At 40.7% G+C, this 27,547-nt stretch overlaps 1 protein-coding gene across 1 annotated transcript in view; it reads right to left on the reverse strand.

Moving 5' to 3' along the window:
• Positions 1-24,237, reverse strand: part of LOC132828283 (fructose-1,6-bisphosphatase isozyme 2-like) — a 48,792-nt gene extending 24,555 nt beyond the window's left edge. The window contains exons 1-3 of the mRNA XM_060845260.1: positions 24,009-24,237; positions 11,347-11,509; positions 9,655-9,747 (exon numbers count right to left, since the gene is read on the reverse strand). Of these exons, the coding sequence (XP_060701243.1) occupies positions 9,655-9,747; positions 11,347-11,509; positions 24,009-24,178 (426 nt within the window). The 5' untranslated portion in view covers positions 24,179-24,237. The remainder of the gene's footprint in view (positions 1-9,654; positions 9,748-11,346; positions 11,510-24,008) is intronic.
• Positions 24,238-27,547: the final 3,310 nt, after the last annotated feature.

The raw sequence follows: 27,547 nt of genomic DNA on the forward strand, positions 1-27,547 counted from the left end.
CATGTGATTTTCATCCGAGACTCTTGTAGGATTCAGTGAAAGCAAGCCCAGCCTGTCCAATCTTTTCTTAATCTAGTATGTCTCCTTGGACTTGCCTCCAACACAGTTACAACCTTCCTCAGATAAGGAGACCAAATATGCACATAGCATTTGAGATGGGGGTCTCACTAATGACCTGTATAACTGAGGCACACTTGCCTTATTTTTATGTTCAATTCATGTTGTAAGAAAGGATGGTATTCCATGAGCCTTCTTAATCACTCATCGTACGTGCATACTATAGTAACTCATGAGCTAGAATTCCAGCATTCATTACACCTCAGAATTCTGCAGTCTCTCCTCACATAAATAACACTCTGCTTTATTAAACTTGCTGTCAAATTGAATAATTTCATTTCCCCTCAGCAACAACTAGGGGAAAGCTAGTATGATGCGATAATTAAGATTTAGATGCGTAGAATGGGGACAGGTAGAATCTCAGTACAAAGTGACACGGTGATTGCGTATTTAGCTCTATGCACAGCTTGATGCAGCCACACACAAAGGTGGCCATTAGGATGAGTGTGATGTTGGGTATGTTCTTGCTCCCCATCCAGAGTTTTGTAAATGGACTCCCTCCAGACCTGGTCCATCTTCGATCTCTAGGTGAAGTGGAAGGTGACTTAGGTGACTGCAACAGCGTAGATTCGGGAAATGGGCCAGACCTGTGCCAAGTACAACAATAGGCGGAGTGCCTGATATCTGCATTGGAGAAGGAGTGGTGTTTCTAAAAGACCAGCTTCCGCCTCACCTTGGCAATGTGCTTCTCTCAAGATTTTGTGCATTTCTCAGCCCCTCCAAACTGGAGAAGAAATTGTGGGGGCCCTGGCTGATATTTTTGCATCATTGTTAGCCACGGGTGAGGTCCTGGAAGACTGGAGGGTAGCGAAAGTTGTACCCTTATTCAAGAAAAACTGCAAAGAAAAGCCTGGGAACTATAGACCAGTAAGCCTAACATCTGAGGTAGCTAAGTTACTTGAGACGATTCTGAGAAATAATATATACATGCGTTTGGAAAGACAGGGTTTGATTAGGAATAGTCAGCATGGCTTTATGCGTGGGAGATCATGCCTCACAAATTTCTTACAGTTCTTGGAACAAGTGACCAGGAAGGTTGACAAGGGCAGGGCAGTAGACATAGTCTATGTGGATTTCAGTAAGGCCTTTGATAAGGTTCCACATGGTAAGCTGCTCTGGAAGGTTAGATTGCATAGAATCGTGGGGGAGCTGGCAAACTGGATACACAGTTGGCTTGATGGTAGGAAGCAGAGGGTAATAGTCATAGGATAATTGTCGGACTGGAGGCCTGTGACTAGTGGAGTGCCTCAGGGGTCAGTGCTGGGCCCATTGCTCTGTGTTATCTATATCAATGATTTGGATGAGAATGTACAAGGTAAGATTAGTAAGTGTGCAGATAACACTAAAATAGACGGTATTGTGGATAGTGAGGAAAGTTATCAGGAATTGCAGCAGGACCTTGATCAGCTGGGGAAGTGGGCCGAGATTTTGCAAATGGAGTTGAATACAGAAAAGTGTGAGGTCTTGCATTTTGTTAAGTCAAATCAAGGTAGGAGTTTCATGGTGAATGATAGGGCCTTAAGGAGTGCAGTGAAACAGAGGGACCTTGGAGTTCAGGTGCGTGGTACTCTGAAAGTGGACTCACAATTAGACAGGGCAGTGAAGAAGTTTTTTGCACAGTATAGAAGTTTGGAAGTCATATTGCAAGTGTACAGGAAGTTGGTGATGCTGAACTTGGAGCATTGTGTTCAGTTTTGGTCACTTTGCTACAGGAAGCATGGTATTAAACTGGAAAGTGTGCAGAAGAAATTTACAAGGATGTTGCCAGAACTCAACAGTCTGAGTTATAGGAAGAAGTTGGACAAGATAGGGCTATTTTATTTAAAGCGTAGGAAGCTGAGGGGGGATCTTATAGAAGTGTATAAGATCATGAGAGGCTTGGATAGGGTGAATGCACTCAATCTTTTTCTCAGGGTGGGGAATCGAGGACTACAGGGCATCAGATAATGGTTAGAGGGGAAAGAATAAAAGGGATCCTGAGGTTTTTACAGAGGATGGTACGCATATTGAATGAGCTGGCAATGGAAGTGGTTGAGGGAGGTACATTAACTACATTTAAAATGTATTTAGACAAATACGTAGATAAGAATGGTTTAGGAGGATATGGGCCAAGTGCAGGGAAATGGGGTTAGTGTGCATGGACCAGGTCAAAGGGTCTGTCTCCCTGCTGTAGGACTCTATGACTCTGGTGACTCAGTGATTAGCACTGCTGCCTCACAGCTCCAGCCTCGGGTGACTGTCTGCAGGGAGTTTACACATTCTCTCCATGTCTGCATGGGTTCTCTCCAGGTGGTCCAGTTTCCTCCCAAAATCCAAAGATGTGCAGGTGAGATGAATTGGCCATGCTAAATTGCCTAAAGTATTCAGGGATGTGTAGATTAGGTGCATTCATGGGGGTAAATGTAGAGTAATAGGGTAAGGGTTTGGGTCTGGGTGGGTTACTCTTCAGAAGGTCGGTGTGGACTTGTTGGGTCGAATAGCCTGATTCTATGACTCTATGATTCTATGACTCTACCACCCATGTACAGGGAGGCTTTGACCTACAGGCCTTCACTGCTTGGAATAAACATTCCCCTCAGGCTCGCACCCTTCCTGAGGGCCTCAGCAAAAGGCTCTATACAACGTACAAATGAGGCAGGAGAGAGTGGGCAGCCCTGCCTGACTCCAGATATGATCGGGAAGCTTTTCTTATTCCCACCATTGATTGAGACTCCACTAATAACTTTGCTGTAGAGCAGTAGGATCCAAGCACAAATTCCCTCCCCAGTGCACATTTCATATGTAGATATGCGATATCCTGTTAAAGGCCTTCACCAAATCCAGTTTGCCTGACATGGTTGGCGATGACCTTAGACAGGATTTTGTAGTTTGCATTCACCAGTGAAATTGGACACCAATTTCTAATTTCCTCCTTGTCCCCCTTCTGCTTGTAGATGAGGTGATGGTACCTTTCTTCATGGAATCGCACATGTTACCTGACTGAAGCATACACCTCTAGCAGATCCTGGCAATGGCCCACAAACCTGAATACAACTGAAACAGTAAGCTATCGCTTCTGGGTGTTTTTTTTTAAAAGGACTCAAGGGCCTTCATCAGCTCATCCAGAGATAACAGCTAGCCCAGCTTCTCCCACACGCTGTTGTCTAAGAACTCTGTGATAGAGAACAGGAACAACTGGGAGGCGGTGCTGTTTGTGGGCTTCATGTCACACAGACTGACATAAAAGGATTTGCTGATTTTCAGAATTTCAGACTGACCTAACATTGCAATGGCATTTTCTTCCATCAGGCTGATGAGCACAGAGCTCTCCTTCTGTACCTTCTGGAAGAAGAAATGCAAGCTCGTCTCATCCTGCTCCAAGATGTGGACCTGGACCAGAAGATTATCTTGGAGGCCTCTGAGGTAAAGAATGAAGCTTGCTGGCTGTTCACCTCTGGAGATCCTCCTTGACATCAACTCCCAGAAGTAGGTTCTGCATGGTTTTCAGGAGCTTGGACAGTTTAACACATCTCTTTCTCACCTTCTGAACATCTTTGAGGATAAAAGACCTTTTTATGTTCCCCTTGACTGTTTCCTAACAGTCCACTGGAGACTCCAAAAAAGGGCTTCATGGTTCTCCAACCTGTGAAATCCCTTTTGAGTTCCTCAATGTTTTCTGGGGTTAACAATCTCACATTCAGCTTCGACATACCCTTGCCAGTCCATCCTGTAGATGACAGTCAGCTAGCAGGAGACAGTGGTCAGAGAAAAATAATGGCATGATATTGGTGGATCTGACTGAGACCGTGTGGGACACAAACAGGAAGTCCATCCTTGAGTAGATAGACCGGTCTGGCCATGACCAGATGTATCTGCGCTGAACTCCATTTGCAGGGATGCTGCAGTTGTAATGCAGCTTGGCAACGCAAACTGTTTCCATCAGGAATCTGGGTGTGGCATCTGGCTTGCTGTCAGCCTTTCTGGATTGTCCATCTGCATCAATGATGCCATGTGTCCTGACCTCCTGCAGGTTTGGTCCCACTTATGGAGGGCGGATGCAGGATGTTCCCACTGGCATCCACTTTGAGGGTCACCCTGACCTGCCGCCTGCTGGTCCAGATTCCAAAGGGGTCCACTATAATGGTGCTGCCTGCTTCAAGCTGTATGCACCTGCCAAGATGTGGGGGTTGCACATATGGATTGTAACAACCTTGTCCTTTGAGAAATGTAACAATGACACTTGCTGTCAATGTTTTCATCAGCTTAGTCATTCTGATTGTTTGCAGTATAGGGTTTTTACATATCTCAACTGCACACCCTATCATTCATATGGGGCTGACAGAAAAAAAATCACAACAAATGGCAAGTTAGAAATAATAGAAAATATTTCCTCGGCCTTAGCAAATCACTGAAATGCTGATCCCTTGTGATTCTGTGAGACTTACAGGTACAGTGGGCAACTGTAGAGGTGGTACAAATGATTGGATGAGGGTAGAGGGAATTGGGGGAAAGTTTCTCCACGATTGTTTCTCTCAGCTAAAGAAGAATTACCCTTTAAAAGCAAATCAGACATTCTTCCTTTGACCAATGAGAACACAGGACAAAGGACAGAGGAATACCGCCCCTTTTCAAAGATTAGTTATAGCAGAAATCAAAAGGGTCCCCTGCTGTCAATATCAGTCTTGAAATATCTGGATAGCAATGATGGAGTGAATGAATGCAATTTCCTACGTCCATATTTCTGAGACAAGAAAAAAAAGCCTCAGGCCTTAGGAGGATTACCAAAGCAAAACTTTGCAGAACTTGCCTGCCTTTATGAGTGCAGAATACATATCACATGACATTGTTTTGAAACTGAATCTGCTGAGGTCAGCTTTGGGGTGGCGGGGGGAGGGAGCCAGTGCTGTTTGCACCATCTCCCTGGTCTGTACGTATTTCCTCCGGGTGCTCTGGTTTCCTCCCACAGTCCATAGATGTGCAGATTAGGTGGATTGGCCACGCTAAATTGCCCTGTAGTGTCCATGGATTTGCAGGCTAGGTGGGTTAACTAAGATTAGTGTGGGGCTACGAGAATTGGGCGGGATGCTCTTCGGAGAGTTGGTGCAGACTCAATGGGCTGAATGACCTCTATATGCACTGTAGGACTTCTATGATTCGAACAGAAAATCTCAGATCACAGTCCCAATTTGTCAGGTGATCTCACTGAAAATCTCAGATGATGTGCATCTGACCTCTGCACTATTGGTCTGGCAGGGTGTTGGGGGAGGTGGTGGGGGGGCGGGGTTGTTGAGAGAGGGACCTTGCTGATCAATTTTAGTGAAAGGTCATCAGCCTGAAACATTAACTCTTATCCTCTCTTTACAACTACTTCTTGACAAGCCTACCGTTTCCAATATTTACTATTTTAACGCAAATTTTTAGAATCTTATATTTTGCTTTTGGTACTCAGTGATTTCACACCAGACTTCTATTTAATTATCACATCTTGAACATTTTTCCTTTCAGAAAATGTTGACGTTAATGTAGAATCATGGAATTTCTACAGTGCAGAACGAAGCATTTTGACCCATCAAATCCACACCAATCCTCCAAAGAGATCCCACCCAGACCCAGCTCCCACTCCACTCCTGAAACCCTGCATTCACCATGGTTAACTTACTTAACCTGCATATCCCTGAACAGTACAAGGCAAGTTAGCATGGCCAATCCACCTAATCTGCACATCTTTGGACTGTGGAAGGAAACCTAGTGGGGAGGGCAGTGGGGTTTCTGGGTGTAATTGAGGACACAGTACAGAAACTCATCCCAAAGCAAAGAAAGATTATCTGGGTGGACAAAGGAAGTCAGGAAATGTATCAAATAAAAAGAGAGCCTATAAAGTGGCCAAGAGCACAGGGAAAACAAAAGATTGGGAACGTTACAAAAACAAACAGAGAATAACAAATATGAAGGTAGGCTAACTAGTAATATTAGAAACGATAGTAAAAGTTTCTTTCAATATATAAGAAACAAATGAGAGGTAAAAGTAGACATTCGGCCATTCCAAATTGATGCTGGAAAGCTAATGATGGGAGATAAGGAAACAGCTTAAGAACTTAATAGGTACTTTGTGTCAGTCTTCACAGTGCAAAACATGAGGAAAAATCCCAACAATTAAGGAGAATCGGGGGGGCAGAGTTGAGTATGGTAGCCATTATAAAAGAGAAAGTTCTAGAAAAGCTAAAAGGTCTAAAAATTGATAAATTTCCTGACCCCAATGGGCTACATCTGAGGGTTCTGAGGGAGGTGGCTGACGAAATAGCAGAGGCATTGATTATGATCTTTCAAAAGTCACTGGACCCACGGAAAGTCCCAGATGATTACAAAATCGCTGTTGTAACCCCCTTGTTCAAGCATGGATCAAGACAAAAGTTGGAAAATCATAGGCCGATAAGTCTAACCTTGGTTGTTGGTAAAATTCTCAAATCCATTGTTAAGGATGAGATTCCTAAGATTAGATTAGATTCTCTACAGTGTGGAAACAGGCCCTTCAGCCCAACCAGTCCACACCAACCCTCTGAAGAGTAACTCACCCCGACCCATTTCCCTCTGACTGATGCACCTAACACTATGTTCAATGTAGCATGGCTAATTCACCTGACCTGCACATCTTTGGACTGTCGGAGGAAACCCACGCAGACACGGGGAGAATATGCAGACTCCACACAGACAGTCACCCGAGGCTGGAATTGAACCTGGGACCCTGGTGCTGAGGCAGCAGTGCTAACCACTGAGCCGCCATGCCAATTCTTGGAAGTGCAAGGTTGGATTAGAACAAGTCAGCATGGATTTAGTAAGGCGAGGTCGTGCCTGATAAACCTGTTAGAATTATTTGAAGAGGTAACAAGAAGGTTAAAGTTAACCAGGGAAACCCAGTGGATGTTATCTACCTAGACTTCCAAAAGGCCTTTGATAAGGTGCTTCACGGAAGGCTGCTGAATAAAGTGAGGGTCCATGGTGTTTGAGGTGAACTACTGGTATGGATTGACGATTGGCTGTCTGACAGAAGGCAGACAATTGGGATAAAAGGTTCTTTTTTGGAATGGCAGTCGGTGACAAGTGGTGTCCTGCAGGGTTCAGTGTTGGGACTGCAGCTGCTCACTTTATATATTAACACTCTGGATGTAGAGACTGGGGGCATTCTGGTGAAGTTCGCCGAAGATATGAAGTTCGGTGGACAGGCAGGAAGTATGCAGAAGTAGGGAGGTTGCAGAAAGATTTAGACAGTTTAGGGGCGTGGTCCAGGAAATAGCTGATGAAATTCAACGTGAGCAAATGCGAGGTCATGCACTTTGGAAAAAAGAATACAGGCATAGATTATTTTCTAAACGGTGAGAAAATTCATAAAGCCAAAGTACAAAGGGATTTGGAGTGCTAGTCCAGGATTCTCTAAAGGTTAACTTGCAGGTTGAGTCCGTGATTAATGTTGTCATTTATCTCAAGAAGGTGGGAATATAAAAGCAGTGATGTGCTTCTGAGACTTTATAAAGCTTTAGTTAGGCCCCATTTAGAATACTGTGTCCAAGTTTGGGTCCCACACCTCAGGAAGGACACACTGGCATTGGGGCATGTCCAGTGGAGATTCACACGGATGATACCTGGAATGGTAAGCCTAACATACGATGAATGGCTGAGGATCCTGGGATTGTATTCATTAGAGTTTAGAAGGTTGAGGGGAGAACTAATAGAAACTTAGAAGATAATGCATGGCTTAGAAAGGGTGGACGCTGGGAAGTTGTTTCCGTTAGGTGGCGAGACTAGGACCTGTGGGCACAGCTTTAGAACTAGAGGGGGTCAATTTAGAATGGAAATGAGGAGACATTTCTTCAGCCAGAGAATGGTAGGCCTGTGGAATTCATTGGCATGGACTGCAGTGGAGGCCGGGACATTAAATGTCTTCAAGGCAGATATTGATAAATTCTTGATCTCGCAAGGAATTAAGGGCTTCAGTGGAAGTTGAAATACCCATCAGCCATGATTAAATAACAGAGTGGACCCGATGGGCTGAATAGCCTGATTTCCACTCCTATGTCTTATGGTCTTATCATTTGAGCTAAATTTACGTTAATAACAAGTTCTAAATACCACCAAATTCTTTTTGGGTAAATATTCCAATTTTATGGTAGATCTGTAGATATTTTACAGAAATATTCAGGTCAAAAGCTTTTGTGTTTATCCTTTTAAAAGTCATTTGTTTGTTCCTCTAATCTAAAATAGTGAAGAACTGCAGATGCTGGAAATCAGAAGCAAAATCAAAGACTGCTGGAAAAACTCAGCAGGTCTGGCAGCATCTGCGGACAGAAAGTAGTTAATCTTTCGGGTTGGGTGGACCCTTATTCTTTATAATGCAGGAAGCAATCTCTCAAATTTACACTGTCAGCATTTCCACTCTGTTATCCACTGTGATATTTTGTTGTCACAGAAGTCTATCCAATGTAGGAGAAAAAAAATCAGTGACCCTGCAATAAGTAGACTGAAGCGATAATTGTGCTGATACTTGGGCTGATGTGTCGGTGTTTGAGTCATTTTATGGGGCCACTAATATTCATGGATAACATGAAGCATGCTTCAGGCAGCCTATTGTTGAAATGAATGAATTTGGCAAAACACTAACTCTTTGCTATGGGTTGGGCTCCATGCCAGCAAACATGAACAAAATGCAATGCATTAGGAAAGTCCAAGTATGTATTCAAATTGCAAAAATTAAAACACCAGTCAAACGCGTTTAGGTAGATGCTTCTCTCAAAGCGTGTTTGTATTACGACATTGCAATCTGTGAACCCCACACCACATATGACTGCACTCTGAATTTCAATTGACTAGCATTTTATAAACTAAATTTTGTAAACATATCCTTGTAATTTGAGCATAAACTACAATTACAATATATAGCCTGCAAACTAGATTGAAAGTTTGAAAAATGCAACCAATCTGGTCTGTCTTTCTCAGTTACACATAACCTTGAGCCATTTCATCAGCTGTTCTGTGCAGATTCAACAATGTGTTTACAGATCTGGAGAGTATATGGTTCGGTGTCAGTTGTAGTCCTCTTCACTCACTCAACTTTATGGGTCAATGTGCTCATGAAATTATATTGCAGCTTTTGAAAGTGAATGGATAGGAAGAGTTAAAAACTGTAGGGAGGGCAATTCTTCCAGGTAACGCAGGAAAGAGCACAGGTGTATTAACATAGTGCACCAAGCAGTGACTATTCCTAAGTCACACTGATTATATCCTCAGTGTTAAAAATCTGAACTCAGTTACAGCAGGGGGGTGCTACTGGACTGAAAAACAAGAATAAGAAGCAGTTTGGACCACTCCAGTGTGTCACTTGGCAGTCATTGTGGCATTCATGGAAGCTGAAAACAGCCTCTGAGAAGATTACTAAATAAAAGGGAAAGACAGGCTTCAAACCCTCATTTCTTATTCAGAAAAAGCAACTAAATAATTATTTGATTGTTCAAATTGAAAGTCACTATCAAGTCTCATATACATTCTGATAACAAAGGAAACACTTACGTTCCTGTAAATGCCAAAAATAGTTCCAATAGATACCAAGCAATCAATATTAGAAGAGCCATCCAATGGATCAAAGCAGACCACATATTTACCCTAGAAAAAAAGAAATACAAATCAGACTGGCTAATATCTATTTGTAAGTGAAATGCTTTTAAAAAGCTATTCAAAATCCTCTCTTCAACTATGTCTTTCATTTCCTTTGCCTACTCCTATCTTCTTCTATTCCTCTAGTTTTGTATCTATCAAGATGCTTTCTGAATGATCAGTGCCTCGAGAGGCAATTTGGCTCATACATACAATGTAAGTTATAGCTGTACATTAATATCCTCATTCTCATGACAGATAAATGATGAATTAACAATGATATCCTAAACATCTATAGGGACGTTTTCTTCTTAGTAGTGTCTATAAAGAATGATTTGGAGATGCCGGTGTTGGACTGGGGTGTACAAAGTTAAAAATCACACAACACCAGGTTATAGTCCAACAGGTTTAATTGGAAGCACACTAACTAGTGTGCTTCCAATTAAACCTGTTGGACTATAACCTGGTGTTGTGTGATTTTTAACTCTATAAAAGAATGTTATTCAACAAGAAGCCCATTCTGGGAGACGATTTGTTTGCAATATTCGAAGTAAATTCAATCACTCGTTCCTGAACAATCTCTGCAGAAAACTCATCCTGAGGGGGCATAGTTATCTTTTTTATTCACTCACAGGATGTGGACATTGCAAGTATTCACAGCCCATTCCTAAGTGACAATAGGGCAAGAGTCAATCTCATTGTGATGATCTGGAGTCATATAAGGCTAGGCCAGGCCAGGATGAAAAATTTCCTTTCCTAAAATACATTTGTGAATCAGAGGGGTTTTTCCAACAACTGACAACAGTTTCACCGTCATCATTAGTCTCTTAATTTCACATAAAATGTTGAATTCAAATTTCACCATGGGTCCTGGCAAGATTGGAATGGGGGTCCCCAGAACATCATCTGAATCTCTGAATTGATAGCTGAGCAATAATATCACAAGGCCACCACATCCTATTTGCGTTTAAGAATTAAGAACAGCAAAAATAAGCATGTAGAATGGTGGACAGAGTGAAGCTAATTGATGACAACTAATATTCCCCCAAGCCATCCCTCCCTAGTCACTTCACCTACAAAAACATTTCCTGAAATCACACAGCTAACATGAGCCACAAATCAAGCTCATGCCACAACGGCAGTACACTCTAACATTCAATTTGAACATTTATTGTAGAATTACTTTCAAAATATTTTGTTGTGATTCAAACAGGCCTCTCATGTTTAATATGTCCTAAATCATTTCTCATTTTGTTGTGACTGGTTTTTGCAACGTGTACAATAAAACTAATGCATCTGGATTTACCGCTTTTCAAGAAGGTACCTCACAAATAGAAAAATACATGAGCGATATCGAATTTATTTATTAATAGATTATAGCTAAAACATTGACCTAACTTTGCAAATGCTGCTTTGTGTTGGTCCAGCACTTCATTAAGCTTGATTTTAGAGTTAAGTTCACACTTTTGCATTACCGGCAGGGTACCTCAGCTGTTAATCCTGGTCCTATCATTTATGTATAAGTAATCATCATAATGATTGAGAAAACCAGCAAGGCACACATGCAATTATAAAGCCATCCATTCACCACATTTATGAAACACTCACTCTTCTCTCAGGTTCCACAATTATAGCTTCTTTGTTCTCTTCTGTCACTAACACGGAAGTACTATAGGATGATTTCAGCAGATTAATGATGAGGTCATTTGACAGAACGTCCAATTTCTTGACTTCATCCCCCGTCACATTCACAGTCCCTGCAATTCCATACCTGAATAAAATAATATATTTTAGCATTTTTAAACAACATATGTCCACTATATATAGTATAACACTGGAGGTAAACCATTTTGTGTGTGATATTTTGTAGTTTGACCAAACAACCTTTTTAAATGGCAATGCATAACGACACAAAATCACTTTTTTCACAAGTATTTTCTTAGACATAATTCCCTGTGCTGCAGAGTTTTTAAGCTGGTTACAATTCATTGATCATCCACTGCAAACAACTTCATGGGAAACTTGCCAGTAATATTATATTTTATTAAATTTTCTTTATTGAAATTTTATTTATTTTCAATTTTATAATGAAATTATTTTGCTTCTTTCCATTCTTTTGCACCTAATTCCTATGTTTTACGAAATATTTAAGGCCTTCTCCTGTACCTAGTTTCTATGTTTTATGACTGGTATAAAACAGCCTACTTTTATCTTCCATTTTCCTTGCGATAAACACAAATATTCCATTTGCCTACTTAATCACTTTCTGAACCTGCAAACTAACTTCATATTTATACTCTAGGGCACACTATATATCTCTAAGTTCTGCATTCTCTCAGTTTTACAAACTCTAGCCATTTAAATAGTATAGTGTTCCCTTATTTTTCCTCCAAAGTGGCTAACTCCACATTTAGGTGAAAGTGAGGACTGCAGATGTTGGAGATCAGAGTCAAGATTAGAGTGGTGCTGGAAAAGCACAGCAGGTCAGGCAGCATCTGAGGAGCAGGAAAATTGATGTTTTGGGCAGGCCTCATTCCTGATGAAGGGCTTCTGCCCGAAACATCGATTTTCCTGCTCCTCGGATGCTGCCTGACCTGTTGTGTTTTTCCAGCACCACTCTAATCTTAACTCCATATTTACCCAATTATATTATATCTGCCAACTTTTTGCCACTCAGTAACCTGTCTATATGTCTTTGCACGTCACTAATGCAGATTGTAAATAATTGAGGCTCCTGATTTATCCCTGTGGCATACCATTAATTGCAGTTTGCTCATCTAAGAAATACCTATTTGTTCTTGCTGTCTTGCCTCCTACTAGTTAACTAATTCTTTGCTCATCCTAATATTATTTGAAAATAACAAATGCTGGCGATCATAGTGGATCAGACATCACCCATGGAGAGAGAGATAGCTAATGTTTTGAGTCGAGGTTGCCCTCTCCACACTCCACTTCAGCTCTGATGAAGAGACATCTAGACACAAACCATCAGCTTGCTCTTTCTCCATGGATACTGTCTGAACCGCTGTGATCTCCAGCATTTGTTGCATTTGGTGAGACCACTCCTGGAGTACTGTGTGCAGTTGTGGTCTCCAAATTTGAGGAAAGACATTCTGGCTATTGAAGGAGTGCAGCGTAGATTCACAAGGTCAATTCCTGGAATGGCGGGACTATCTTACGCTGAAAGACCGGAGTGAATGGGCTTGTCTATCCTTGAGTTTAGAAGACTGAGAGGGGATCTGATTGAGACATATGAGATTATTAAAGGATTGGACACTCTGGCAGCAGGAAACATGTTTCCGCTGATGGGTGAGTGCCGAACCAGAGGACATAGCTTAAAAATATGGGGTAGACCATTTAGGACAGAGATGAGGAGAAACTTCTTCACCCAGAGAGTGGTGGCTGTGTGGAATGCTCTGCTCCAGAGGACAGTGGAGGCCCAGTCTCTGGATTCATTTAAGAAAGTGTTGGATAGAGCTCTCAAGGATAGTGGAATCAAGGGTTATGGAGATAAGGCAGGAACAGGATACGGATTAAGGGATGATCAGCCATGATCATATTGAATGGTGGTGTAGGCTCGAAGGGCAGAATGGCCTACTTCTGCACCTATTGTCTACTGTCTATTGTCTATTGTCTAATACGTTATTTCTTTTGCCATGTGCTCATGTCTTGTATAAATAATCATTGATATGGTATTTTAACAAATGCCTTTTGAAAATCCAAGTCCATCTTCCTCGCCCTCAAAATCTCAAAGAAAATTAAAATAAAAATAACTATAGTTAAATATAATTTCCTTTTCACAAAGCCTTGTCGATGCTGCCTGATCACATTATGATGTTCAGAATATTCTGCTTTAACTTTCTGAAAATGGGGTCCTACAACTTCCCTGTGACACTGGTTAGAATAACTAGCTTCTAGTTTTCTGTGGTCCTCATTTTTGAATAAAAATGAAGCATCAGCTACTTTTCAATCCATTTGGACCCTTGTATAAGCTACATAATTTTGGAATGCTTTTATGCTTCTACTATGGCTACAACCACCTCTTTTAAGACTTTAGGATGCAGATCATCCAGTCCTAGGGACTTGTTAGATTTTAGGTTGATTTTCTCAGCACTTTGTCCTTGGTGATGCTGATTATTTTAAGTTTCCCCTTCTCTTTAACCATTTGATTTCCAAGAGTGTTTGCAAGTCTCGAAGGCAGACAAAAAAAACACCTGTTCAATTCCTCTACAACTTCCTCATTTTCCATTATCAGTTCCCAGACTTGCCTCTCTCAAGAGGACCAATACTGGTTTTAGTTACTCTTCTATTTAAATAATAATAGAATCTTTTACTATCACTTTGATGTTGCCAGCTAGCTTTCATACTTTTCTCTTTCCCTCTTATTTTTAGTCTTCATTGGTGGTTCTTAAAATCAATCCATCTTATCCATCTGGTAAACTACCACTAACTTTCGCATAATTGTGCATTGTTTCTTTCACTTTGATGCTATACTTATCTTTTGTATACAATTGAGTGATAGGCATTTCTTAAATAGATTTTATTTTCCGTGAGGATTAATCTTCCACTGCATCCTAATATTGGAAAATCTTCCACTGCAACTCCACAGTCCTATCTTTTAATTTAGTTTTCCATTTTACGTTGGACAGCTCTACCTTCGAACTTTTGGAGTTACCTTTATTTAGGTTAAAAACTAGTCTTGGACCCACATTTCTCCCCTTCATACTGAACATGAAATTCCATCATGTTACAACCATCTAATAGATGATTAATTAATTCTATTTCATTGTACATTACAAGGTTTCAAATAGCCTTCTTCCTGATTGACTTAAGAATGTACCGTCTGAAGAAATTGTCCTAGAAGCAGTCAAATTTATTTTTTCATGCCATATATGGCAGTCAGATTTTCCAATCTGCATGTAGATTAAAGTCACCTTTAGTTATTGCAATTCCTTTCTGACATGTCCCATTTATTTATTCCTATATACTTTATCCTGCATAATTATTGTTAGGGTGCCATAAACAAAACTGCAAGTAAACTCTGACCTTTCATTTCTTATTTCTACTTGACCTTACTCTACATCTTGGTCTTTTGAGTGAAATCAATCTCTCACTACTGTACTGCGAGGAGATAGATGGAAGCAAGGAGAACTTGGGGTAATAAATAGTGATGTCCTGAAAAGAGTCCCTATTACACAATAGAAGGTGCTAGAAGTCTTAAGATACATTAAGGTCGATAAATCCCCAGAACCTGATCAAGTGTATTCCTAGGACATTGTGGGAAGCTAAAAAAGAAATTGAAGAGCTCATGCAAGGATATTTGTATCATCAAAAGCCACGAGTAAGGTGCTGGAAGACTGGAGAATGGCTAATGTTGTGGGTAAGTTGTTGGAGGGGATTATGAGAAACAGGATCTACATGCATTTGGAAAGGCAAGGACTGATTAGGGAGAGTCAGCATGGCTTTGCATGTGGGAAATCATGTCTCACAAATATGACTGAATTTTTTGAAGAAGTGACTTTGAAGACAGATGAAAGCAAATCAATCGATGGTGCCTATATCGACTTTAGCAAAGTTTTCGACAAGATGCCGCATGGTAGACTGAATGGTAGGGTTAGATCACTTAGGATCTAGGGTGAGTTAGCCAACTGGCTACTAAATTGGCTTGCAGGTAATAGACAGAGGGTGGTGGTAAAGACTGGAGGCCTGTGACTGACGGTGTGCTGCAGGGATTGGTGCAGGGTTCAATGTTGTTTATCATTTATATAAATGATTTGGATGAGAGTACAGGTGGCATGGCTAGTAAGTTTGCAGATGACACCAAAACTAGCAGTATAGTGGACAGTGAAGAAGGTTATCTAAGATACAATGGGATTTTGGTCAACAGGACCAGTGAGCTGAGGAATGGCAAATAGGGCTTAATTCAGGTAAACACAAGTGTTGCATCCTGGTAAGATAAACCAGTTAATGGTGGAGCCCTGGGGAGTGTTGTCAGAGAGACCCAAGGGTTCAGATACATGGTTCCTTGAAAGTGGTGTCACAGTTAGACAGGTGGTGAAGAAGACATTTGTCATGCTTTGCCTTCATCAGTCAGAGCACTGAGTACAGGAATTGGGATGTCATGTTACAGCTGTACAAGACATTGGTAAAGCCATATGTGGAGAACTGCACAGAACTCTGGTCCTGTTATAGGAAATATGCTATTAAACTGAGAAGGGTGGGGAAATTATTTCCAAGGATGTTACTGAGACTAGAAGATTTGGGTTACAAGGAGAGGCTGGATGGCTGGGACTTTTTGCCCTGCAGTGAAGGAGGCTGACGAGTGATCTTATAGAGGTTAATAAAATCACGAGCAGTATAGTTAAAGCAAATAGCCAAGGTCTTTTCCCCAGAGTAGGGGAGTCCAAAACTAGAGGGCATAGTTTGAAGACGAGAGGGGAAAGATTTAACAGGGACCTGAGGGGCAATCTTTTTAGACAGAAGGTAGTGCACATATGGAAAGAGCTGCCAGAGGAAGTGGTAAGAGATACAATTATAACATTTAAAACGCGGTTGAACAGGTACATGGATAGGAACTGTTTCGAGGAATATGGACCTGATGCCGGTAAATGGGACTAGTTCAGTTTAGGAAACCTGGTTGGCATGGATGAGTTAGGCTGAAGGACCTGTTTCCATGCTGTAAAACTCTAAGTGAAGACTTTAAAATTTCTTGCTTTATAGCAGGAATAAGTCTACCTTAAGAACTAGTATTCTAACTTATTAACTTGAAGACAAATTTTATTAGAGGCTCTCTTTCTGCTGAATTGCCCTAAAATTCATATGCAATGGTTAGTCATTTTTTAAATTCATTTATGAAATATGGGCTTCACTGTCTCAGCCAACATTTATTGCCCAACCCTAATTGCCTATGAGAAGGCGTTGGTGAGTTGTCTTCTTGAACTGTTGCAGTCCATACGCTGCAGGGACTTACACAGTGCTCTTAGTGAAGGAGTTCCAAATTTTGACCCAGTGTCCAAGAATAAAAAATAATATAGTTCCAAGTCAGGAAGGATTGTGGCTTGGAAGGAAACTTCAAGGTGGTGGCATTCTCATATATCTGCTGCCTGTCCTTTTAGGTGGAGATTGCAGGTTCAGAACATAGAACATAGAAAGGTACAGCACAGAAAAGGCCCTTCAGCCTATGAAGTTGTGCCAAGGATTAATCCTAATGTAAAGCAAAATAATCATACCTACACACCCCTCAATTCACTGCTGTCCATGTGCATGTCCAGCAGGTGTTTAAATGTCCCTAATGACTCTGCTTCCACCACCACCGCTGGCAACACATTCCATGCATTCACAACTCTCTGCGTAAAGAAACTACCTCTGATGTCTCCTCTATACCTTCCTCCTAATATCTTAAAACTATGACCCCTTGTCCCAATCAATCCTGCCCTGGGGAAAAGTCTCTGGCTATTGACTCTAAAAAATGCCACTCATTACCTTGTATACCTCAATCAGGTCACCTCTCTTCCTTCTTCTCTCCAGACAGAAAAGTCCAAGCTTAGTCAACCTCTCCTCATAAGGCAAGCATCCCAGTCCAGGCAGCATCCTGGTAAACCTTCTTTGCACCCTCTCCAAAGCCTCTGTATCTCACAGACAGTAGGGCAATCAGAACTGGACACAATATTCCAAGTGTGATCTCACCAGGGACTTGTAGCGCTGTAGCAAAACCTCACGGCTCTTAAACTCAATCCCCCTGTTAATGAAAGCCAAAACACCTTAACTTTCTAAACAACCCTCTCCAGTTGGGTGGCAACTTTGAGGGATCTATGCACTTAAACACCAAAATCCCTTTGTTCCTCCACACTGCCAAGAATCCTGTCTTTAATCCTATATTCAGCATTCAAGTTCGACCTTCCATAATGCATCATTTCGCATTTATCCAGGTTAAACTTCACCTGCCATTTCTCAGCCCAGATCTGCATCCTGCCTATGTCATGCTGCAGTCTGCAATAGCCCTCAATACCATCAACGGCACCTCCAACCTTTGAGTCGTCTGCAAATTTACTAACCCACCCCTCAATCTCCTCATCCAAGTCATTTATAAAAACTATAAAGAGCAAAGGCCAAAGAACAGAGCTCTGTGGGACACCACTCAACACTGATCTCCAAGCAGAATAAATTCCATCTATAGCCACTCTCTGCCTTCTGTCAGCCAACCAATCCTGAATCCAGATAGCCAAATCTCCCTGTATCCCATACCTCCCGACTTTATGTATGACTCTACCATGGGGAACCCTATCAAATGCCTTGCTAAAGTCCATAAACACATCTACTGCTTGACCTTCATCGACTTGGCTTGCCACCTCCTCAAAGAACTCAATTAGATTAGTTAGGCACGACCTGCCCCTCACAAAGCCATGCTGACTGCCTTTAATCATGCTATGCTTTTCCAAACGGTCATAAATCCTATCCCTCAGAATTCTTTCCAAAACTTTGCTGACCACAGACATAAGACTGACCTTTTGGTCAGGTTTGGATGGTGCTGTCTAAAGGCTTCTGGTGAATTCCTGCAGTGCATTTTGTAGACAGTGCACACTGTTGTTACTATGCATTCAATGAATGTTGAAGGTGTTGGATGAGGTACCAACTAATTGGTTGCTTTTTCCTGGATCTGTCCCTAAATAATACTGCCTCTTCTGTGCCCCTTATTATCACATAATATGGGATTTATTTGTTTGAGTTTTAAAATGATACCACTTCACTGATTTAAAATGTTTTCAGCTAGTTTTGTTAATATCATTAATTTTCAAAACTAATCAATTTTTTTCATGTTGAGAAACCCTAGCTGGTTCCCAGACAAGGCAACTGAAGCTTTTTTTCAAATCACTCATGGGATGAGGACATCTCTGGTTGGGTCATCATTTATTGCCCAAAGGGTAGTTCAGATTCAGCACATTGCTGTTGGTCTGGAGTCACTTGTAGGCCAGATTGGATAAGGACGACAGATTTCCTTCCCTCAAGGGCATTAATGAACTGGATGAGTTCTTCCTGACAACTGACAATGGTTTCAAAGTCATCTTTAGAGTCTTAAATCCAGATTCTTCTACTGAATTTAAACCACACCATCTGCCATGCTCCCCAGAGGATAGCTAAGAATTTGGTTTATTAGTTTAGCAATGCTACCACTAGGCCATTTCCTCCCCACTATCTGTCATTCTACCACACGTTTAAAGGGAATGCTGATGTGTGCTTGAGTGGATGAGTGGATGCGTGCTTAATGGGAGTACCAGTACAGTTGGCAAAGGGGTTTTACTGATTACAGTGACAGGGGTTTGTCACAGTCAGTCTGGTGCTTGGCCCTGCACAAGCATGGGATCCATACCTTCTAAGTCTGGGGTTTGGGCCATGGGCAACCCTCCAGGTCAAGCCTGAGATTACACAGAGGTCAGTCAGAACGCTGTTCAGAGATCTGGAGTGAGCAGTTGGAGCTGTCCGACTAGGTCAGTTCATGAGGTAGAACACAGTCTGTCATGATGGTTAGATCATTAATGGTTGCTGCATATAAGCTTGGTTATTAGGATTCATGATATCCTAAATGTAGCAGGCAGTGCAAGTATTTGAATGGTCTTTATTATATTGGGTCACAGAGAGAATAGTCACAGTAAAAGAAGGCAATTGCAGGCAGTTGACTGGGATTTCATAGTGAATGGGAAGGAGCAGCAAGCTCTCAATGGGAGTTTATGCAGGTCATGGTTACTGTAGCCTCTATTTGGGAAAAATATAAGGTCAACAAAAACATACCGATCCTCAGAATCAGGGACCCTGGATGTAAAGCACGCAGAGTAATATGAATGTAAAGAGGTTCAAATGAAGTAGCAGGAGGGTGAAGGGTAATGGGACAATTACCGGTGGAATTTGCAAGTCACTCAGATGGACATGAAGTTGGAATGTCATCATGTTGGATTGAAAGCCAAAATGGCTGAAACCACATGCAGAGTGAGAGGAATAAGTCATTTCTTTTTCTACATGACCGAGTTACTAATAATATTTTGCGGCCCTGCTACAGGAGGTTGCAGGAATCATGCATTCCTTGATTAGGCAATGCTACCCACCTGCCTTCAATACTCACTCCGTTCTGAGACAGTAATTATCTGATAAAACAAATGACCCGTCATGGTCTCAAACAATCATGATGTTTACAAAACTGTTTATCTCCTTATCACGTAAATCTAATACTGTAAAAAGGAAATTAAAAGTTGAATCCTGATTTGGCAACAATAATGCATAGCACGTTCTGAAGAACAACACATTAAAGTTGTTATGTCATCACAATGAAACATTAGCCTGCAAGGACATGGACTGTTACATGGCAGGGAGATCTTTGGGTGTGACTTTGGGTGAGGACAGGGTGTTTCATGATGGCTTACTGCCAGAAGTGTACTTCCAAAGGAGCACAGATATGTTGGATATCCACTGTGCAATTAGATAAGGTCAAATACATCAGAGCTCAATTTCAAGGCATTAAAATATTTCCTTGTAAGCCATCCATGTCAGACTGTGTGAGGACATAACATTCACACTCAGTGTGATTATCAATGAGCAAGGGCTCAAGTGTTTCTTCAGCAACACTGCATCATCGTTTTGATTTTCCCACAGATCACATGCTCATGGAACTGAAATGGCAAATGTATCTCCTGGTTTTCTAAGTTAAAAATCACACAACACCAGGTTACAGTCTAACAGTCCAATACCAGCTGATGAAGGAGCAACACTCCAAAAGCTAGTGCTTCCAAATAAACTTGTTGGATTATAACATGATGTTTTGTGACTTTTTAAGTTTGTACACCCCCCAGACCAACACCGGCACCTCCAAATTCTGATTTCTATGTGGCCTTGAGAAGGCAGCAGATGAGGAGACAGCAAATACAAGATCTCCAACAAGAACAATCTCCAACAGCTACCACAAAGCATCCAAAGGAGAAGCAAAAGGACTAAATCCATCAAGAAGCTGCAGATAAATGGTGAAATTAAGCTTTGTAGGCTTCACTGCAGTTTCCTGCAAATATCACAGTGATAACAGGAATGTGTAGTGCAGTTTTGCCCACATGAGATCCACCATTTGCATACCTTTATTTCCATAAGTTTCTTTAGATCCTTCCTTCAACTGGAATCTTTCAAAGCTTCAGAGTGTGTAGAGACTGTTGCTATGACATGCTTGAATATCACATTTAACTCAAGAGACACTGTGCGTTTTGCAGGTTTTCTCTACAGACTGCTACAATGTGAAGAATGGTGTACAAATAAACTGCCCAGTGAATATCTGCCAATCTCTTGTGCTTCCATGTAAAACTCTTTGAAAAAAGCTTTCCCTACAGAAATGTATGGCTTCATCACCTATTCCATATTATTACTTGTTAGGTCAGTATAATTGTGAAATGATATTTGCAGATCAGGATCTGGTACATTCACTGGACATTGCCTTTAGCCTCAGTGTCATCTGTCCAAAGATTGCTGATATGTGAAGCTATCTGCAGTGGTAGACTTGTGAGAAATGAGAAAAAGCATGGCGCCTCCTGTTTTAAACATCTTTGGGATATATGATGAGGCTCCTTGTCACTCAAATGGGTGTGACTTAAATGAAAAGAATACTACATAAGACAATGTAACATTGCAAACAAAAATATTTTGAGAAAAGTGACTGGTTATTCACAAAGATATACCACACATACCAGCTTTGTGCTCTCAGTATGTTTCCTTTCCTTCCCACTAGTCTGAGTGAAGTCCTGAATGTTGTAGTTGGAGCAGAGCCTGCTCTGTGGTTTGTACCCTTGACTTGAAAGACTTTGGCACTTGATCCCCAGGTGCCTTTGGGCCTAGAAGACCCAGACCTGTTGAGTGTCTCCTGCCCAAATGCAGGCTCACCTTCCCATAATTTGTATAGTGGCACACTTTGAGATCACGGGCAGTGGAAAAGTGGAGGACCAGAGCACCCCCAGAGTGTACACAGAAGCTTATCGAGTGTCTGTGTTTCACTTTAGAAGAAGGTCTAGCTTTATTTCTCCATTTTGAAGGAGTTATATAAAACTCACAGCACGGAGATTTTTAAGATTTTCAAAGCAACAATCTTTCCTGCTGGCTTTTCTCTTTCTGAATTCATAACAATGAACACAAAATCAAAAAATATCACTAAGAGTCATCCATCTCAAACAAAAATTGAAACACACTGTTCTCAGGTAAAAGTGCAAATTAGCTATTTTTTAATGCAAAAAAATCTTTAATTCTTGGATACTAACCTTTCCTTAACTGTGAATAACCATTTGGATAACTCATCTCTTTTACTGGAATAATTACAAACCAGAAACAGGAGGGTCCATTCACTGTTCTTGGATCAATGGTGTGCTTGAGTTAGAGACGGGGCTGCTGCATAGAGAGTGGGGCCTGTGATTTCAGGTCCAGCCCTGCCACAGATATCACTTCTTCAGTACTTTGGATAAGTAAGACCATTTGACATTATGATTTTTAACTCTGACTTTTTTCCTGGAAACATAAGTTATCTGTTAAATTATAATTATCTTAAGTCTATGCATGGTTTGCTAATTTCCAAATGCTGTATTTACCAGGTTTTCCCCTAGTGAAATTAGATTTAAAATTTAACTTTTAAAACTAAAAAGCTAAATCTAATCATGTGAACCATAATACTAGGCATACATAAAAACTTGGAGAAGTTGGAAACGTAATAAGTTTTAAGCTGGTGATATGGAGGAGGGGCAGACAAAGCATATAAAGGGAAAAGTCAGGGTGAAGACATGAGATATTAGAAGACACCTGCTGCTTCTGTAGGCTTGAAAGGAATCATAATGGAACAAGTAAAAATCAAAAAGTGTGTATCATGGAGGGGTAATGACACATTAAATTTAATATGACCAAAAAAATGCAAAGAAAGGAAACAAAATGGAAGTAAAAATTGTGATTGTAATTATTTAACTCAATGAAAGACAGCAAAGTGTGTCATTGAAAGATGAGCTAGCTGATGAAGTTAATTGTTCCTTTATAATTTTGAGACAATTAGAAGGCAAGCTTACAGTGCAAAGGTAGGATCCCTTCCTCCTCCTATAGGTGTGTCATAATGTGTCTGAACATTGAAATAACTACAATGTATATTGTTTTTTTTTCTGATATAATTTAGATATTGCAATATTTTATCAATTGGCCATAACAAAATCACGTGAAGGGAGGGGAAAAGTAAACCAAGGCTTCCACTTTGGATCTTGTGCAGTAGGCTTTTGTTAATAGCAGGTGAGTGGATTGATTGTATCTAATTTCAAAATTACTCTTTTATGTGGTAGGACCACAGTTGCCAGTGGAAACATTGATATTACCAATACCTCCTTTTTTTATAAAGTTAAAAATCACACAACACCAGGTTATAGTCCAACAGGTTTAATTGGAAGCACACTAGCTTTCGGAGCGTCGCTCCTTCATCAGGTGATGAAGGAGCGTCGCTCAGAAAGCTAGTGTGCTTCCAATTAAACCTGTTGGACTATAACCTGATGTTGTGTGATTTTTAACTTTGTACACCCCAGTCCAACACTGGCATCTCCAAATCCTTTTTTCACTGCCGCTTGCAGGCAGTTTGTTAAAAGTATTTAAACTTTCCAGTATAGCCACACAAGCTTGGTAACTTAAAGGGGGAGGCATTGCAGTGTAGTGCACATGTCCCTACCTCTAGATTAAGAGACCTGGGTTCAACTCCCACCTGTCATAAGGGGTGACACTGCTGCCTCACAGTACGAAGGACCTGGGTTTGATTCCAGCATTGGGTGACTGTTTGTGCAGAGTTTACATGTCCTCCCTGTGTCTGCGTGGATTTCTGCTTTCCTCACACAGTCAAAAGATGTGCAGGCTAGGCGAATTAGCCATGATAAATGTGGGGTTACAGGTTTAGGGTGGGGGCTGGGGTTGGTTCTCAGTGGGATCAGTGCAGACTGGATGGACTGAGTGGCCTCTATTTGTAATGTAGGGATTCTGTGAAAAGGCTGACTTCCAGGGACTTGGTCAGGTTGATGCACAACTTAAAAAGAAAATTGCATTATTAGGTAGAAAATCATTCTTGGATATTTTAACTAAAAAAAAGGGAATTCCAAATAAATTCTAAAGAAAGCCTGCCAAATAATTTTTATCCTTTTCTAAAGCAAAATTCACTCACCAATGTTGCATAAAACAAATTGCATGCAATTGTTTATGCTACATAATATTTGTTAAGCTAATGAAGGTCATTGACTTACAAATGGGCAAGACCTGCTTTTCGTACAGCACAGGAGATGGCCTTGATTGCAGTTAACAGAGAATTTAGAAGCTGCGTGAATTCACCCGTCCCTTTTGCTTTCCTTCCCTGTTCCATGACAAACCGGGTCATCGTTTGGACGTCAGTATCAAAAGGCGACTGATCCGACATTGTGCCTTATTTCTTTCTTCTTTACTGTAGTGTTAATGAAGTTCTGAGTGGATCCAGCCCGACCAGACTAGCTATTTAAAGCATAGAGTGGTGAGCCAAATAAGTCGAACAGCTGCATGTACATGTGACTAAGCTTAAAGTCTACGAGTGATCAGAGTTTGCATATTGTTTAAGTAGAAATGACTCTGGGTGACTGCTAAAATAGGAAAATTTTCAAATTTTGTCAAATCTAACTTTGGTTCAAGATCTCTGATTGAATTGTTCACTATTCTATAGGTAGATTTGGATTTGAAACAGGAAATTTGTTGTTCACAAAATTGTATTCATTGTAGCGCTGAAAGGCTTATTTGTGCATCTGCTACTTTGAGCTAAAAACTAAAGGTAAGAATCAATATAATTGTCCAAACATTAGTGTAACCATTACAAAACTGCAAAAAGTTCTGTTATTCTGTCTTGAAAGGTCATGCAATAGAAAACTGTGGCATATAAAAGAAATTTCCCCTGACTGAAAATGCCAGCGTTCTCCTGTGACAGACTGGAATCTTTTAGCCTGTAATAAAATCTTGGGAGAGCATTTAGGTGAGTGATATGTACCAACTGCAGGGAAACATTACCAGGAGCAACTAAGTGATTTGCAAACTCATTTTGTGAAAAGGAAAACCTGAAATGATTTGATCTTGCATTTCAATTTCCAATGTAGGAATGGAAGAAATATCAATGAGTGTCACTGAAGAACAAACCCTTTTTATTTAAATTTATTTCCGTACTCATATCAGAGCTATCGATACTGAACAAATCCTAATTGCAGATTTTCAGATACTTGCCAGTTGCTATGATCCAATCTCATAATGTTATTGGACAAGTCAGGTGCCAAACTGAAACCTGGCTTGGTAGACAATTTTGATTTAATTTTAGTAAACAAAATGATCGGTCACTGAAATATAGTAACTCCAGGCTGTAAAGCTTCTTTAACAAAAGAACAGAAGTTTACTTTACAAAAGATGAAGAAAAAAGCAAACCAAGATATCTAAATTTGTAAGACTGTTTTGGAAAATGTTAAAGCACACAGCAACACAAAGTTTCCAACTTATTTCTCAACACTATCAATTTACAGAGATTCAAGTCCGAGAGATTATTCCTCTATATAAAATATTTAAGTTCTATGTAACTAATTCTCCCCAGTTTCTTTCCAAAACTGAGAGCTTAGACTATCTCAACTTCTAATAATCTGCATGTATTTAACCAAACTTTCCTGGTTTTGGAAGCTGCACAAATGAAATGTTTCCACTGAGGTGACTGTGTTTTCCATGAATTTCTGTTAAAACAAAACTTGCTTTCGACCTCAGTCATGTCTCCTCCAAACTGCCCTAAAAACTTTAAATTCCTGGAATTTCTAAACTAAAATGAATCTTGATAATTCTAAACTGAAAACAAAGTAATGGCCTTCAATATTTCAAGTGCAAACGACAGGGAATCTAGAATAGTTAATTTATGAATTAAATCAATACAATAGTAATTGCAGCATGGGTAATATTTTGCTGCTGCAGCATTTGGAAGCTGCTGAACACCAAGTTAATCCATAGTAAACTCATCTGTAGTATGTGCTTGCAGCTTGAGTAACTTTGGACTTGAGCTGAGGAGCTGAAGTCAGTGCTACAGACATTGCATCACATCAGTGAAGAGAAAGTGCCCTAGACATTTTGATTCAGAGGGTAATCACACCCATCAGACTAAACAATTCAAAACTGGTCTTGATTAGGGACAGAAGATTGTGACTTCAGGTGAAGCAGATATGGGGACCTGGAATGCATTGAGAAGTATTGGACCCTGTACTTGTTCAATGTTTAAGAGGTTCTTGCAGGTTTTGCGATGAGACTGAGCACCGCAACATGATGAGTGAACGGACCTTGGTAGTAGGAACCATTCAAGTGGGGCAGGAAATGGGAATGTGGTTGTGATAAGAGACTATCGATTAGGGAGATAGACACTGTTCTCTGCAGCTGTGAGCAGGAGTCCCAAAGGCTGTGTTGTCTGCCCACAGCCGGAATTAAGGACATCTCTTCAGGGCTAGAGAGGAACTTGGAGCGGGTGAGATCCAGTAGACGTGCACATTAGTTGGACTAAAAAGAATGTTCTGCTGACAGAGTTTGAACAGTTAGAAATTAAATTAAAAAGCAGAACTTCAAAGCTAAACCCTCTGGATTACTGCCTAGCCATGGGCAAACTGACATTGAGTAAATAAAGAAAAGGAGTTAAAAGTTCAAAGATTGGTGTGTTGGAATGAGTTTCAGTTCATGAAGCACTGGCATCAGTGCTTGGGGAGCAGATAACTGTTCCAGTGGTATAGAATGGGCTAAAGACATAATGACTTCTGGACCTGATGTAATGCATCTTAGCACATTAATAGAAGTAGCTTCAGAGACAATGGATGCATTAGTAGTACATTTTCAAGAATCACTAAATTCTGGAAAAGTGCCAGAGGATTGGAAAACTGGCAATGTGGCAATTTTATTCAATAAGGGAAGGAGACAAAAAGCAAGCAACTGCAGCCAGCTAATTTAACATCTCCTGTTGGAAAAATATCTGAGTCTATTATAAAGGATGTAATAGCAGAGCATTTAGGAATATATAATATAATAAAATTGAATTAGTCTTTGTACTTGAATAAGTGCAAAGTTTGTAATGTTGCTGCTTATGGTGCCATCTTATGTAGAAGATACCTACGTGCAGAATATTTAATTGATACAGACTTGAAAGAATCGTAAATAAAAGCTTGGCATAAGAATAAAGAAGTTTTCTTTTTTAAAAGTGCTCAAATTTTAGTCTTTTCACCAAGCACATACCTTCAGACCACCTGGGCCAAGTCTATAGACCTCGCTGGACTTTAAACCTTGAGGCTTCACTTCCAGTCCCCAAGTGCCTTGCCTCCATGCCAGGATTTGCCACCACTGCGATGGCCTCTGCTATGGGATTCACCATCCCTAGGCAGGACTGGCATGGGACTAGAATATGGCGCAAGATGTTCAGAGGAGATTGGAGGATGACATTTTGCATCAAGAGATTAATGAGTATTTGGAACTCACTGCCTAAAAGGGTGATAATGTCAAGAATCCTAAGACAATTAAGAACTATTTAGATGAACACTTGCAATGCTATAGTGTGAGGTTGCAGGTTAATGCTGGAAAATGAGGATTAGAATAGATAGATATTTGATGATTGGCATGGATATTTTGGGCTACATGGTTTCTTTCTATGCTGCAAAGATTCTATGACTCGAAGGTTTGCTCTGGTTGTTTCCAGGAATGGAGAGTGTGACAAAGTTGCATCTTTAAAAAGGTTAGGTGGTCCTTGGGTTTTTTTTTCAGGAGG

This window comes from Hemiscyllium ocellatum, chromosome 2 (genome assembly GCF_020745735.1).
Source record: "Hemiscyllium ocellatum isolate sHemOce1 chromosome 2, sHemOce1.pat.X.cur, whole genome shotgun sequence".
NCBI classification, from domain to species: Eukaryota; Metazoa; Chordata; class Chondrichthyes; order Orectolobiformes; family Hemiscylliidae; genus Hemiscyllium; species Hemiscyllium ocellatum.